A 13,648-nucleotide genomic window follows, 5' to 3' on the forward strand; every position below is an offset into this window, starting at 1 on the left:
TTTATTTACAAAATAATACTTTCATGAAGATTATGCTAGGGAAAATAAAGTAGTAATTTAGACCGGACTGACCAGACCTAAAAATCCAGAAGCAGGCAACTGTGTATGCATTTATGTTTAACTAGAGTTTATTGGTGTGCTGTTCCCAACCACTACTGGACGATGTGGACATCTTATTTCATTACACACACAGCATTTTGCCTTTATGCTAAAAATATTAATTTATCTTTTTTATTTTGGGACAGAGTAAATTGGGCTGAAAACAAATTCACACCAGGCCTTTCAGTTGATTCTGTGTGTGTGTGTGTGTGTGGATAATTTATCTTTTTTTTTCATTCACTTTACACGACTATGTGTCTGTCACATAAAGATACACTGAAAACATACATTGCAATTTGTGGTTGGCACATTTGTGGTTGTTACATAATAAAATGTGGAAAAGTTAAATTTATACCTGTACAAAGTTCTGGAAATATGAAAAAAAAAAACAGGTCTGTTTGCTCTAGTCCCTATATAATTGAAACTTTTTTTTAAATTTCACTATGCTTTGTCAACTCACTCAATAAAGTATTCTTCGTTCAGAGCCCAAGTTTGTGGAATCAGCAGTTATCCCCGACAACGATGACAGAGATGATGATAAAGTTTACTTCTTCTTCACTGAGCGGGAGACTGATGGAGAAGGAGTGAACAGAGGAGTCCTTACCCGCATTGGACGAGTGTGTGCGGTGAGAAAACTTATGCCGTAGAAACACCTGTAAGCATTATTCAGTCAACTCTGACACAATCTGAACTGGACTCGTCTCTCAGAATGACCAAGGAGGCCAGAGGATGCTCGTGAACAGATGGAGCTCTTTCCTGAAAACTCGCCTTATCTGCTCCGTGCCTGGACCAAATGGCATTGATACACACTTTGATGATCTTGGTAAGGATACAGCATTATGTTTCAGCAGCCATTAAAGATTGAGCACATATTGTCATCTATGACAAATGCATTGCGCAATACCAAATGAAATGCAAAAACAAAACTGTGAACTCACTTATGTCTGTTTTGTTGTAGAGGATGTGTTTGTGCTCACAAAGAAAGATGAAAAAAACCCAGAAATCTTTGGCCTCTTTAGCACAACTAGGTGAGTGGAGGATGTCTTCAGAGTCAGACACATATTCTTTCTTCATGAAATCAGTAATAAAACCTTCTCCTACAGTGCTGTGTTTAAGGGCTATGCAGTGTGTATGTATCACATGGAAGACATAAGAGCAGCCTTCAATGGACCATTTGCCTACCGAGAGAGACTTGAGCATCACTGGACACCCGTATGAGGGCAGAGTCCCCTACCCTCGACCTGGATCTGTGAGCCTTGAATCTTTTATAAAAGATATTTACTGGATGTAATTACAAGATTGCCCAGCATTATTCACTCGCAACGCTCTCCATTTCACCTAGTTTGTGTCCACAATAGATGTCCTGTCAAATAAACAATGTGGAAAGAATGTTCAGCAGTTTTTCTGAATGTCCAAACTGTTGTAGCTGCGTCAGCGATTCACACCGGGATAGTTTGAATCCAACTAATGAATTTCTTTTCTCTTCATGCGCTGCCAAGTGCTGACACAGTAATTAGTCTTCTTTTGTCTACTGTTAAATCTTCCCTACTCTCTTTATTTCTGTCAACCCATCTTGCTAACAGTGTGCCAGCAAAGTGAACGGCGGAGGCTTCTCCAGCTCAAAGGAGTTTCCTGACGAGGTTTTGCGATTTGTGCGCGCCCATCCTGTGATGTACCGTCCAGTCCTTCCACATCACCACCGACCTATTCTCCTGCAGACAGAGCCAGGCCGAAGAAAGCTGACTCAGATTGCAGTAGACAGAGTCCAGGCGCAGGACGGCCACTACCATGTTCTCTACATTGGCACTGGTAAAACACATAGAGTTATGCATTATGCAACTGTAGCATTTTAGAAGTAGGTAGTCTGCAAATACAAGACTAATTCAAGATATGTGTGTAAGTTTAGCTGTCAAAGATTTCACTTTTACAAACTGATAGCACAACGTAACAAGAGTATTAGCATTTCATTGTCTATAGAACATTTAGAGGAACAACAATGCAGCTTAACTGTTTTCTGTTGTTAGATGACTCTGTGGTTTTGAAAGTTATCACCATCTACAACAAAGAAACAGACACAATAGAGGAGGTGCTGCTGGAGGAAATGCACATTTTCAAGGTACTTTATATTTCATATACAAATCTTTTCAAGCTAAACATATATAGTCTGGACTTGGCTGTGGTATTTGCTTCTCTTACTTCAGGGGCACAAAGTCCAGGTTTTGAGACAATGTTGAAAAGGAAAATATTTTGTTGCACTGGGTACATGTGTTAAAAAGTTAAAAAGCTTCTACTCGGCTTGCCATAAAGAATGAAGTAATGAAAACTGTGAACAAATTAACTACAGTTTCAGGAAAAGTTCAGCTATCAGACAAACTCCTCAGGCATGTGTAGCTTACATGATAGAACAGGCTGTACAATGAGAGGAAAGTCAGTGCTTTGATAATCTGCCTTCCCAACAAGCATGCCTGACATGAGAGGTTCCCCCCCAGCGAAAGAACAAATGTGTCATTGGTATCTGACTGCATGCTTGACAGGTAAAAAAGAAAAGAAACATATTGCTTTCAAAAATTACAAAGAAATAATTACTGTTTTGATGTAACACTTTTACTGAGTGTCTTTCAAAAGCATCCATACCCTCAAACTCCCAACCTTTAATAAACGTTTTGCTGGGATTTTAGACCACCATAAAACAGTGAATAATCATAAAGTAGAAGAAAAAAGATACATATGTTTCAAAATGATCAAATAAAAATCTGAATAATGCTACACTCATTTTAATTGATCCCATTTATTTATTTTACACCTAAGAAAAAGTCCAGGGCAACCAGTTTTCTTCAAAATCAATTAAATTAACAAACAGTGTGTAATTAAAGGCATGAAGATTGCATACTCTGTAAGAGCAAAGTAATTTTTTCTCTCTCCCAGGGCTGCAGTTACAAAAAACAAAAAACAAAACAAAAAACAATGACATCATCCTGTTATTGTAGTCCTACAGTTTGGCAGTTTTGGGCAGAACTTTTTACTTCTATGGTGTCTGAGAAATATTCTGCGATTGGTCAGAAACTTGAAACGGGCATGATGACTAAACTAATGCATGCTGTAAGTCCTATGGGATCCGAAGCACAAAGAAACATAGTTTACATTACTCGCGCAGTAGCGGCTGCATTGCCATCAATCAAACCTGCACGGTGCTCTGATGTAAACAAGATGACAGATTAGGTTTTTTTCAGGTTTCACAGTGAAATCTTCTTACAGGAGTGATTCAATGATGATTGATTATCCAAAATAACTGAAGTTGGCTGATACTGCCCCAATAGGTTTACAGCTACGGTAAGAAAACTGTATAGCTTTGGTCTCTGTTTACTCTTTTTTCTCTCCTTCCGCCGGCAAAGGTGGAAGTAAAGGAAGTTCACCTGCATATTAAAGGGCAGCTATATTAAATAAAGAATATGTGTTCTAAACCAAATAAACACCTATTCCTGACCAATGTTCTTGATACAGCCTCAAAAGTCATAAAAGTAAACATAATAATCAGTATACCACAGAAGATAACAGCATTATATAGCCAATTCATAGATCAGTAAGTAACTTGGAGATTAAGTACTTTACCCACTGTGAAATCCCAGACTTAGAAGACCTCACAGCACACTACTTAATTCATTATCTTAAAATGGAAAGCATATGGCACAACTGCAAGCATACCAACATATGACAATCTACCTAAACTGACAGTCTGGCTATAAAGAGCAATAAACAGAGAACCAGCCAAAAGTGGCCTGGTGATTTTTGGAGGAGCTGCAGAGATCCACATATTTGGTGGAATAATCTTTTGACAGTTCCACTATCAGTTGTTCACTTCACAAACCTGGCCTATATAGAGTGACAAGGTTGTTGAACTGTTATAAATAAAAGAGAGAGAGACTTGTCAAGCTAAATGATAATACTAGATTGCAACCTGGGTCTGGATGACAGCACTGTGAGACAGCTAAATTCTACTTACTTTCTACAGTAATGCATCTGGGCTATACGTAACCCATTTAAGGTGAATGTGTGCCACTCTTTGCACCAAGTGTGCACTACCGACATGGAAAATATATTTTGTTGGATAATTACCGCGACACTACACCAATTCATTGAGTGGTGTGAACCCCTAGGATATAGGACATGCAAATGTCGGCAGGCATGAGCTTTTCAGCACAACACCTGTCCAACGCAAAGCTGGTGTCGAGTTTCAAGAAACGACAGGAATGGGAGATGAGGCAGGCAGCCAGTGTTGCCAGTGTTGGGTTGGTTTCTGCCCAATTTGGCTTTATTTGAACATGTTGGGCTGAAAAATTAGCTTTGGGCGGGTTGGTAAGATTTGGGCTGGTTTTCTCAACATTTGGCAGGTTCTTCGGGAGTACTATTCATAGGAAGATTCTATCCAAAATAGTCATTGTGTGGCAGAAAAGTAAAAAATAAAGACAGTCAGATTTTGACAAAAGGCTTTTTCCTTCCACTCATTTTATTGCTCAACGTATTATGAAATGTCTAGAATCTGTCAAATCTCACATCATCAATAATTAATAATCATTGGTTAATCACTATAAAATTATGTGTCAGTTGTAAATGGCCTAAATGGGGTTAAGACTTCAACTGATCAACTAAAAAAATATTTCATTGCCATGTAAAAGACAAACATTAGATTGATCTATACTAGAAATGTTGTACTTCAATAGATTTACAACTCATGTTGGTTGGGCTTTGATAACTTATTTATGGCAGTTGCTGTGAGTTAATTATTTGCTTTATTGCAACTTTATTGCAGTTGTCTGCTAATGCTGTGTTCTTTATTCGTTCAATAGTTCTACACTTTTAACATGAACTGAAGAGAAGTTGAGATTTGGGCTGTTTATTTTTATTTTTTTTTTATTTTTTTTTAGTTGGGCAGGTTGTATGTTGTATTTGGGCTGAAAACTGTCCATCAGATCTGGCAACCCTGCAGGCTTAGGGGTCCAGAGAAGCCTAGCTTCTCCAGTAAAGCTTTTATTTAAAAGTACAGAAAGTCAGGGTGTTGAATCAGTCACTGGCAAACGTTTGGGTGATAAAACGCCCACTTTCTCATGGGTGTCTGTGTCTAGCAGGACACCAACACTAAACATGTGGGCAGGGTTACAATTCAGTGCTTTAGATGAAATCAGGTAATGCTATGGCCTAGCCCTAGACCTATATCCAACTGAAGATCTTGGGAATGTATAAAAATAAATAGTAATTTTGACTGAGCATACTGTATTGCGCTAAGTCTGGTCAAAAGTACAAATATCACTAAGACCAGATTTTTCAGATATCATTTTGTAAACAATGTAGCACACTATGTATTGTTTTTCTCCCACTTTATAGTTCTGCGACAACTTGTACTGTTGTATAAAAAATAAAGAAAAGTTATTTTTTTTTTATTATTTAAAATCTGTTGAAGTTTGTTGGTGCAAAATGGCAAGATTTGAAACAATTCAAGGGTCAATAGTTATTTTGCAAGATACTATACAAAACTAGTTAGCAAGGAGTTGTTAATGTGGCTTTATTCATACATAATTTAGGATAAAGCAGAAAGCCTTACCGAAATACTATTTAAAAATGTCAGCTTTCTTTATTTTTACTTCATCATGATGGTTCTTTTCAGATTCACTTTTGAATCCAAAATTATGACTTTTCTTTCCAGGTGCCAGCTCCAATCAGAGAGATCATAATATCACCCAAAAGGGTAAGATACTCTTTAAATGGTTAGCATGTATCTATATGCAGTTTCATAGTTTTGCCACAAGATGACAACAGCGGAACAATTTTTTGCAGCATAGCAGTGATACAATTCAAATGCACTTTAGCCTACTTGAGCCTCTTCCTCTATTTTTGGTTAAGTGTCTCAGTTGGATGAAAATAAGACAGAATGCAATGCAAATACCTAATTCCACAGAAACTAATTAGATGATTATCTGTCTTCTGTTCAACAGCAACAGCTATATGTTGGGTCAGAAGTGGGGGTTGCACAGGTCAGACTACATCAGTGTGACCTCTATGGCTCAGCGTGTGCTGACTGTTGTCTGGCCAGAGACCCATACTGTGCCTGGGATGGTCTCACCTGCTCCAGATATTACCCTGCTGGAGTTTACACCAAGAGGTAATGGCGAGCACACTTGCGCAGCAGATGACGTAAACTGCTCGTTCCATTATCTGTAAATCATCTTACCCTAAAAGTCACAAGGCTGTGATCTTGGTTTACCACATCATTATCACTCACAGACTTGACAGTCAGGTGTTATGTAAGACCTATCAGTATTCACTTGATACCCAGTCTCTTCCTTTCATCTTTCCCTCCTTCCCGGTCTCATTTTAAATTTCTGTCTTTCATCTGTAGCTCTTTTATCACACGTAAAAATGATTCCATCTTTGGGTCTCTTTTTGCAGCAGACGATTCAGACGACAGGATGTTCGCCATGGCAACGCAGTACAGCTGTGCAATGGACTGCAAATTGATGGTTAGTGTTTAAAATGACTCTGGCATGTGTTTATATGTGTGCATGCGTACCAAAGCCTGGTGGGCAAAAAAAAAAAGAAAAAAAAATGTCTTCATGTGCCATTTTGATTGGAGGTCACGGTAAGGTCAGTGTGCTTGTACCATGGCAGAAAAAACCATCAGCTTTACATTAGCCACATAATGAAAGGTCGCTGCAGTCCATTGCCATCGTTCTTACCTCTCATTCTTTTATTGTGTGTGTGTGTATGTGTGCATGTGTGTGTAGATGAACAATGGCAGAGGGCTGAGGAGAGGCTAATGTACAGCATTGAGAGCAACACCACTTTATTGGAATGTGTCCCTCGATCACTTCAAGCCAAGGTCCTCTGGTTCCTAGAGAAAGAAGGGGAAAAACACGAGGTAAGTTGAAATCCCTATTATTTTCTCTACTTTTACTTTTGCATATTAGCTGCTCTATAACAATAAATCTGTACAACTTGTGTTTCTGTCAGTGCAGTGGAATTATGGAGCTAGATTTTACGTAATACCTGCAGGGGCATACTTATAAATTAGAATCAAAAAGTTAATCAAGTCTAGTAATTCAATTAAACAGTAGATCACATATTACGTAGATTCTTTATATACACTGACAGAAGATTATGTCTTACAGTTAATTAAAACCCAATGTTTAGACTTTCAGAAAAAGAAAATCCTGGTCACTGTTCCTTCTCCATAAATGACTGCATCAGGGGAACAAGGAGGCGATAGTCTAGAGGCTCTGCTGAAGTATTAAATAAGCCCAGGTTATTTTAATGGTGGCCTTCAGTTTGTCTGCATTGTTGGATTTGGTGTCTCTCATCAAGATATTCTGTGGCGTTTAGGTCAGGCAAGTTTGTTGATCAGGACAGTGCTATAATGGTCAACTAACCAGTTATTCATAGTTTTGGAAAATTGGGCAGATATGAAGTTGTGATGGACAATTTAACCAGCATCTCCAAGAAGCTTGTGATCAAGGGGACGCATGAGCATGTCGAGTGTTGAATTTGGACTTGATAAAATGCAGTGGACTATGGTGGAAACTAGTAACTGTAGGAACTTCAAACTGGACCTTCAGCAACTTCGATTCTGAGCCTATCCACTTTTCTTTAATCCTGAGACCTTGATTTAAAATAAACAAAACAACTAAGAAAACAACAGCAAAAAAATAGTGAGATTGTGAAATGTAAACTATAGGCCAACCAACAACAGTGTATTGGTTCCATTGTAGACAGCAGAAAACAGTTCAAGAAGTGCATCAGACATTGTGTTGAGTGACCTGATGAGTGCCAATCCTTGTCTCTTAATGTAGAACAATTGTTCCATCATAATTCTTCCTACGGGAAGAGCTAATGTTGCATTGTTGCCATGTATTGCTAAATGCCCTTAAATAATCAAAATAATGTTTTTACATTGTATAGGTTCGAGGTGATGAACGGGTCGTTATGACATCTCACGGGCTGCTGTTCTTACGCGTGAGAAGCTCTGACGCTGGCATGTACGTGTGTCAGACTGTTGAACATGGGTATGTGCACACATTACTACGGATCAAACTGCATGTGCTCCGAGCGGAGAGGCTGGAGTCGGCAATAGGCAAGAGTAATGATGACGAGCAAGATGGCGCTTCGCCTCAGTGCCACTCCATCCTAGTCCCCCCACCGGCCCCCAGCATCAGCACCCGCTCCCTGCAGCCACCCTCAGTCCCAGCCCCCAACTCCAGGCTGTGGTACAAGGAGTTCCTACAGCTAATTGGCTACGGCGACGCTCAGAAAGTGGAGGAATACTGCGAGAGAGTGTGGTGCTCTGATAAGAAACGCAAAAAGACCAAAAGGAAGTATGTTTCTTTAGGTGGTGAGAAAAGAGGAAAAGGAAGGGGAGAGGAGAACTCCCACAGAGCTCCCAGGCACACCTTTGACACCTGAAGACAATGAAGACCCACTGCACATGCACACACATACATACACTGTCTTTGGGTCATACTCACTCGGTATTTGCACCATGTATGAGGTATTTGCTTTATGTTCAACAGGAGCTGCAAGAGAAAGAGCTGTAGCAGACTGCCTTAGAATTGTAGCTACATTTGCCACTGAGGTCTTTTCTGCTTACTTCAAAAGTCACATATTGTCTTTTTTTGTGTGATGTACACCTATTATTTGCTGCAGATTCAGGTGGAAAACTACAATCATCACTGTTAGTACAGAAATAAGACTGTCATGGGACAAGATGGACAAGATTGTGTAAACTTTCCTCTGATCAGAAAGACAAGTAGGCTGTTCAAGCTGAACCCTGCAAGACTGCTTCTCCACCCTTCACAGAGTGGCATGAAATGACATTTTCAGTTCATATATATATATATATATATATATATATATATATATATATATATATATATATATTTAAAGGATAGTGTCAAACAGCGCGATAAATTATTTTCTCTGTTTTTACTTTGAGATATTTTTAAGTGATGTCCAAAAGTGGAAGTTAGATTGTCATTCTGTTTCTACAGTTAAAAGGCCATGAGCAACAGTAATGAAATGAGATTGCAGTGATAGCTGCAGTATGTGTGGTTGAATGGGCCACCAGAATAAACAGTTGAAACAAGATATATACATACAAGGTATAAAAACGTGCATAAACTGGATTATTTGTTTTCATTGATTGCTCAAATGTTTCCTGTATTAGACCAGTTAGGATTATCAAAGTTATTTCCATGCTAAATGGTGGAAAACATTTTTTTATAATTTTTTTTATTATTTATATTTCTTAAAATTCAGAAGTTCACATATATGTCCTTACTATTTGATGGAACTACCTGTAAACTGAATGACGGTTTAAATGTTTTTGTTAACCTTCCATAAACTTTTCACAATACTGTGCCAGAATTCAACACCTGTTCTTTGAGACAGAACTGTTCATGTTTTGTGGCAGCCTTGCTCCCATGTACTTTTTAACCTCTGACCAAAACATTTTCCAAGGGTCTGATATAAGGACTTTGTGATTACCATTTCCAGACTATTGACTTTGTTGTCCTCAAACTACGTTGTGACCACAGTAACTTAATGGAGGATTTTGGGTGATGTTATCTCAACATAACAGTCTTTTTGTTAAGTACACCGGTCCCTCAAGCAGCAAAACACCCCTACAGTTGAGATGGTGTCATCATGCTGGCATGTTTCCCCTTTCTCCTCCAAATATAATGATGGTCATTGTGCCTAAACACTTGGGGTTAAAGCACGCAATTTGAACCAAAAGACATTCATCTCTAAGACAAAAATGTCTTCTCCTTCCTAAAGGGTATGATAGCTAGACATTCCCATGATGTTTATAACAGCATCTTCAGGCTGGTGGAAACTGCACCTAAAGGTGAACCAGACTTGCAGAGTTCCAGAGATGCATTGCCTGAAATCCTTCGATTTTCCAGTGATGTCAAACATTAATTGAGATCCAAGATCTCATTTACAAGAGAAAACTGTTTTGATAAAACAAAAAAACTAAAGAAAAACAAAGAGTGACTATATATAGTAGTAAAAAATAAAATTCTGATTAAATAAGATAATAAAATATGACCCACAAACACAAGCAATTTTCTGAGGACTTCTCCAATTTCCGCAAAATAAATGTTAATTGCCAGACAGGAATCAACTTAGATTGTTTCAGGTCCTGCTGTGTTCCTGATCATACTAACGGAGAGCTGAAGGAGACACAGTCCTGAGAGAGAAGTCTGTAGCAGGACTGTCTAAGTAATATGTAGAAAAGTAAAAGTAAAGTAAATAAATAAGGCAGACACAGTCCAACAAAAGCTTTATACATGAAAATGTACAAATCCATGAGCCTAAGGATTGTTAATGATGGCAAGATGACCCAAGAATGTAATGTACTGTAACATGTAACATGTAAAAGGTGTTTTAGATGTTGCCTTAAAAATACATCCACAGGTGTGCCGCTAATTAACTCAAAGGTTGTCAGAAGCTTAAAATGCACAACATCATCATCCAGGCTTTCCCAAACTGTTCAGAGGCATCGTTTTAGTTTGTGTAAACATCAGACTTTAAAGAAGGTAATAAATAAATAGTTTGAAAAAAAAATAGTGATTCTGACATTTAGCAAATATAACTAATTTTGGTAATCCTAAGTGACCAAAAATAGCAAAAGTGCAGCCTGATGTCTTTTTATACAGTGCATGCATGTATCTGGTTTCAGCTCTGAATTGCAATGCTGTCATGGGTATTTCCAGGAATTCAAATGTTTTTAAATGGTTTTAAATGTAACATTGCCCCCCCCCCTCCCCCATATAAATACTATATATGCACTTGTAAAACCTGTTACAATGGATGATAAATGGTCTTACTAGTGGATTACTTGTTTGTATTTATCTATTCTTACCACTTTCATTGAAGGTTTAATCAAGTGACACAGTTGAGCGTATTGTGTATTGTATTTGTCTGAAGTTATTTTGTGCAGGTCTGGTTATTTCTGTGTACTAAAATTGTAATTTATCCTCCTCCTGTGACTCCCCCCCCCCCCCCCCCACACAACATCCTCCTCCTTTTCGGGTTGACAACCCTCCGTCTGATGTTGCAGATGGCATGCATAGTTTTCACAAACAGCAAAGTACAGCATCTAATTTTCCTCTGGAAAAAAGAGACAAATAAATGTTACAGCAGCTATTCTGGCAGTAATTAGCAAAACTTTGAGTTATGAGTATTTATTCACTTCTGATATAGTAGAATCAACCATGCTGTATGTTTTGGTTAAACAACTGTAATAGTTTAGCTAATTTCTGTGTTTTTTTTTTCTGTTTGTGCATTATTTATTGATTTCTATCTTGATTGTTTTGACTGCATCTAAGGTATTTTCGTACTGTGGTAAAATGACTGTTGTATCTCCGAAATAGATCATATATGATCGTTACAGTCCTTAAATATTACAAAAGTAAAAACCTCAGTATTGTGAAAATTGTGTATATATAGTGTATATATAGTGTGTATATATATATATATATATATATATATATATATATATATATATATATATATATATATATATATATATATTACCCTTTAAATGCTTGCAATTACAAGCAGGACTACTTTCCTTCTTCCCTGTCACTTCTGTGGTGTTGAGAACAAAATGATGAAGGATATTATGAGCTCATGCACACGTGTAAACTGGTAAAGAGGGACATTAGTAGAGAAGATCAAAAAGGCTTTTTTGAATCTTTTTTTACAGCAGCAAGAATCTTTTTTTACTGCAGCAAAAACTCTCATTAAAGCTATAGCTGGTAATCCTGTTAAGAAACACGTTGTGTTATACTGGGTAAAATGGTCCTTCCACCCTGAAAGTAGTCAATACCTTGTGTTCAGTAAAGGGAGGTTAAAAGAATTGATCACCGTGGGAGCTACAGGCCTGTAAAAACTAACTAATCCCTGCTGTTCGTTCTAAAGGAAAGAGATTTGTCAGAGCTTGGTCCTCCATAGCTCTCACCCTCCTCTGTTCCTCAAGTTCCGGGGGTATCACCTTATCTATTGGTTGTCCCACTATTCTGACAGTGGATTTGGGAGATTTTCTCACGCAATCCCCCTAAAGTGGAAGAACAGGTAAGACGGTCTTGCTCATGTGCAGTTATTCAAAAAGGGACTTGGGGAAACGTCTGGAAACATCGCAGACTCTTCCTTTAATTCCAGTGTTTGTAATAACTGTGGGAAAAAATTCCAAGGTAAAAAAATAACTTTTTTTAACAAAATGGTGGCAGATTTGTTGGTACACCAGCAGTCAATAACCATGTTTCCATCAACATTTTTTATGCTAATTTTGAAATATTGCATAAGAAAAGGTTGATGGAAATGGCAAAATACTAAATAACTCCCTCAATTTTCCAAAAAGATTTTCACACTTGCTTGAGGTGATTTTGGGATTTTGATGGTCCTTTTTGTGGATAAATATAGCCCCAGTGCCGAGGGCGATTAGCAGACAACAGTATCGCAGAACTATCATAGTGCTGGTTTGCTTAAATAATAAATCAAAATTAAATAATGGCGGACCGAGCCTGACCCTCTAAAATGACTCACCGTAAAGTGGGAGCTCGTTTTTAATTAAATAAAACTATCTAACAGCAACTTTAAGAGCCTCATATCAGAACATGTACCAACGTCAGTCAGCATTGCAGTACCACTTTATATAGAATACAAATGAATTTCAATATGAAAAGGAAGAACTATAAAGCATGATATGTTCCCTTTAAAGCAGACCAAATGTGGCGGGTGTGAATACATCTAATCTGCCTGGGAGTAAAGGGGATTCAGAAACCATTAAAATACACCAAATTGAAAAGGGCACATAAACTATATATATATATATATATATATATATATATATATATATATATATATATATATATATATATATATATATATATAGATAGATAGATAGATAGATAGATAGATAGATAGATAGATAGATAGATAGATAGATAGATAGATAGATAGATAGATAATTTGGACAATTTGGAGATTTTTCAGTTAAGCAGGAGACTGAATCGATGTAAATGAACTAAATCAGTATTTTAAGGAATTAATGTAGGGCTTCAGTTAAAGGACCAGAAGAAAGATTATGAACAACCAGCAAGTTAAGTCTTCATCCCTCTCTCTGTGAGCTTACTAGGACCCCATAACTCATTCATATTCTGTCTTGGTCCACCTGAGTCGGCGGGGTGCTGAAGGCATCTGTGAATGGAATGCATGTTGCTGATTTATTCCACATGGCTGCCATAGCAACAGGCTCTGAACCAGTTCAACTACCTTCCCCATCAAAGCTCCCTCTTTTTTCTCTATCAAATTTAAATACTGTTAGTTTGATGCCTAGGTCTCTAGAGACAGCAATCCCTGTAGTCGCTGAATATGAATATTTAATGTACACAATCAGACTAATTATTTTGATGAGGCTCAAGACGGCGTTTGCCTTTTTAAAAAAATCTTCTTACATGTTTTAGGCAATTTAGGGAATACCTGGTCAATATTCAACCAT

General features: G+C 37.7%; 1 protein-coding gene across 1 annotated transcript in view; it reads left to right on the forward strand.

Annotated features, from left to right (window-relative positions):
* The window catches only part of sema3e (sema domain, immunoglobulin domain (Ig), short basic domain, secreted, (semaphorin) 3E), a 29,461-nt gene extending 18,148 nt beyond the window's left edge, over nt 1-11,313 (forward strand). The window contains 12 exon segments of the mRNA XM_036150473.1: nt 583-725; nt 808-922; nt 1,058-1,127; nt 1,203-1,308; nt 1,310-1,348; nt 1,683-1,908; nt 2,124-2,215; nt 5,798-5,839; nt 6,087-6,253; nt 6,544-6,611; nt 6,876-7,009; nt 8,047-11,313. Coding sequence (XP_036006366.1) covers nt 583-725; nt 808-922; nt 1,058-1,127; nt 1,203-1,308; nt 1,310-1,348; nt 1,683-1,908; nt 2,124-2,215; nt 5,798-5,839; nt 6,087-6,253; nt 6,544-6,611; nt 6,876-7,009; nt 8,047-8,547 — 1,703 coding nt within the window. The 3' untranslated portion in view covers nt 8,548-11,313.
* Nucleotides 11,314-13,648: the final 2,335 nt, after the last annotated feature.

Source organism: Fundulus heteroclitus, chromosome 2 (genome assembly GCF_011125445.2).
Source record: "Fundulus heteroclitus isolate FHET01 chromosome 2, MU-UCD_Fhet_4.1, whole genome shotgun sequence".
NCBI lineage: Eukaryota > Metazoa > Chordata > Actinopteri > Cyprinodontiformes > Fundulidae > Fundulus > Fundulus heteroclitus.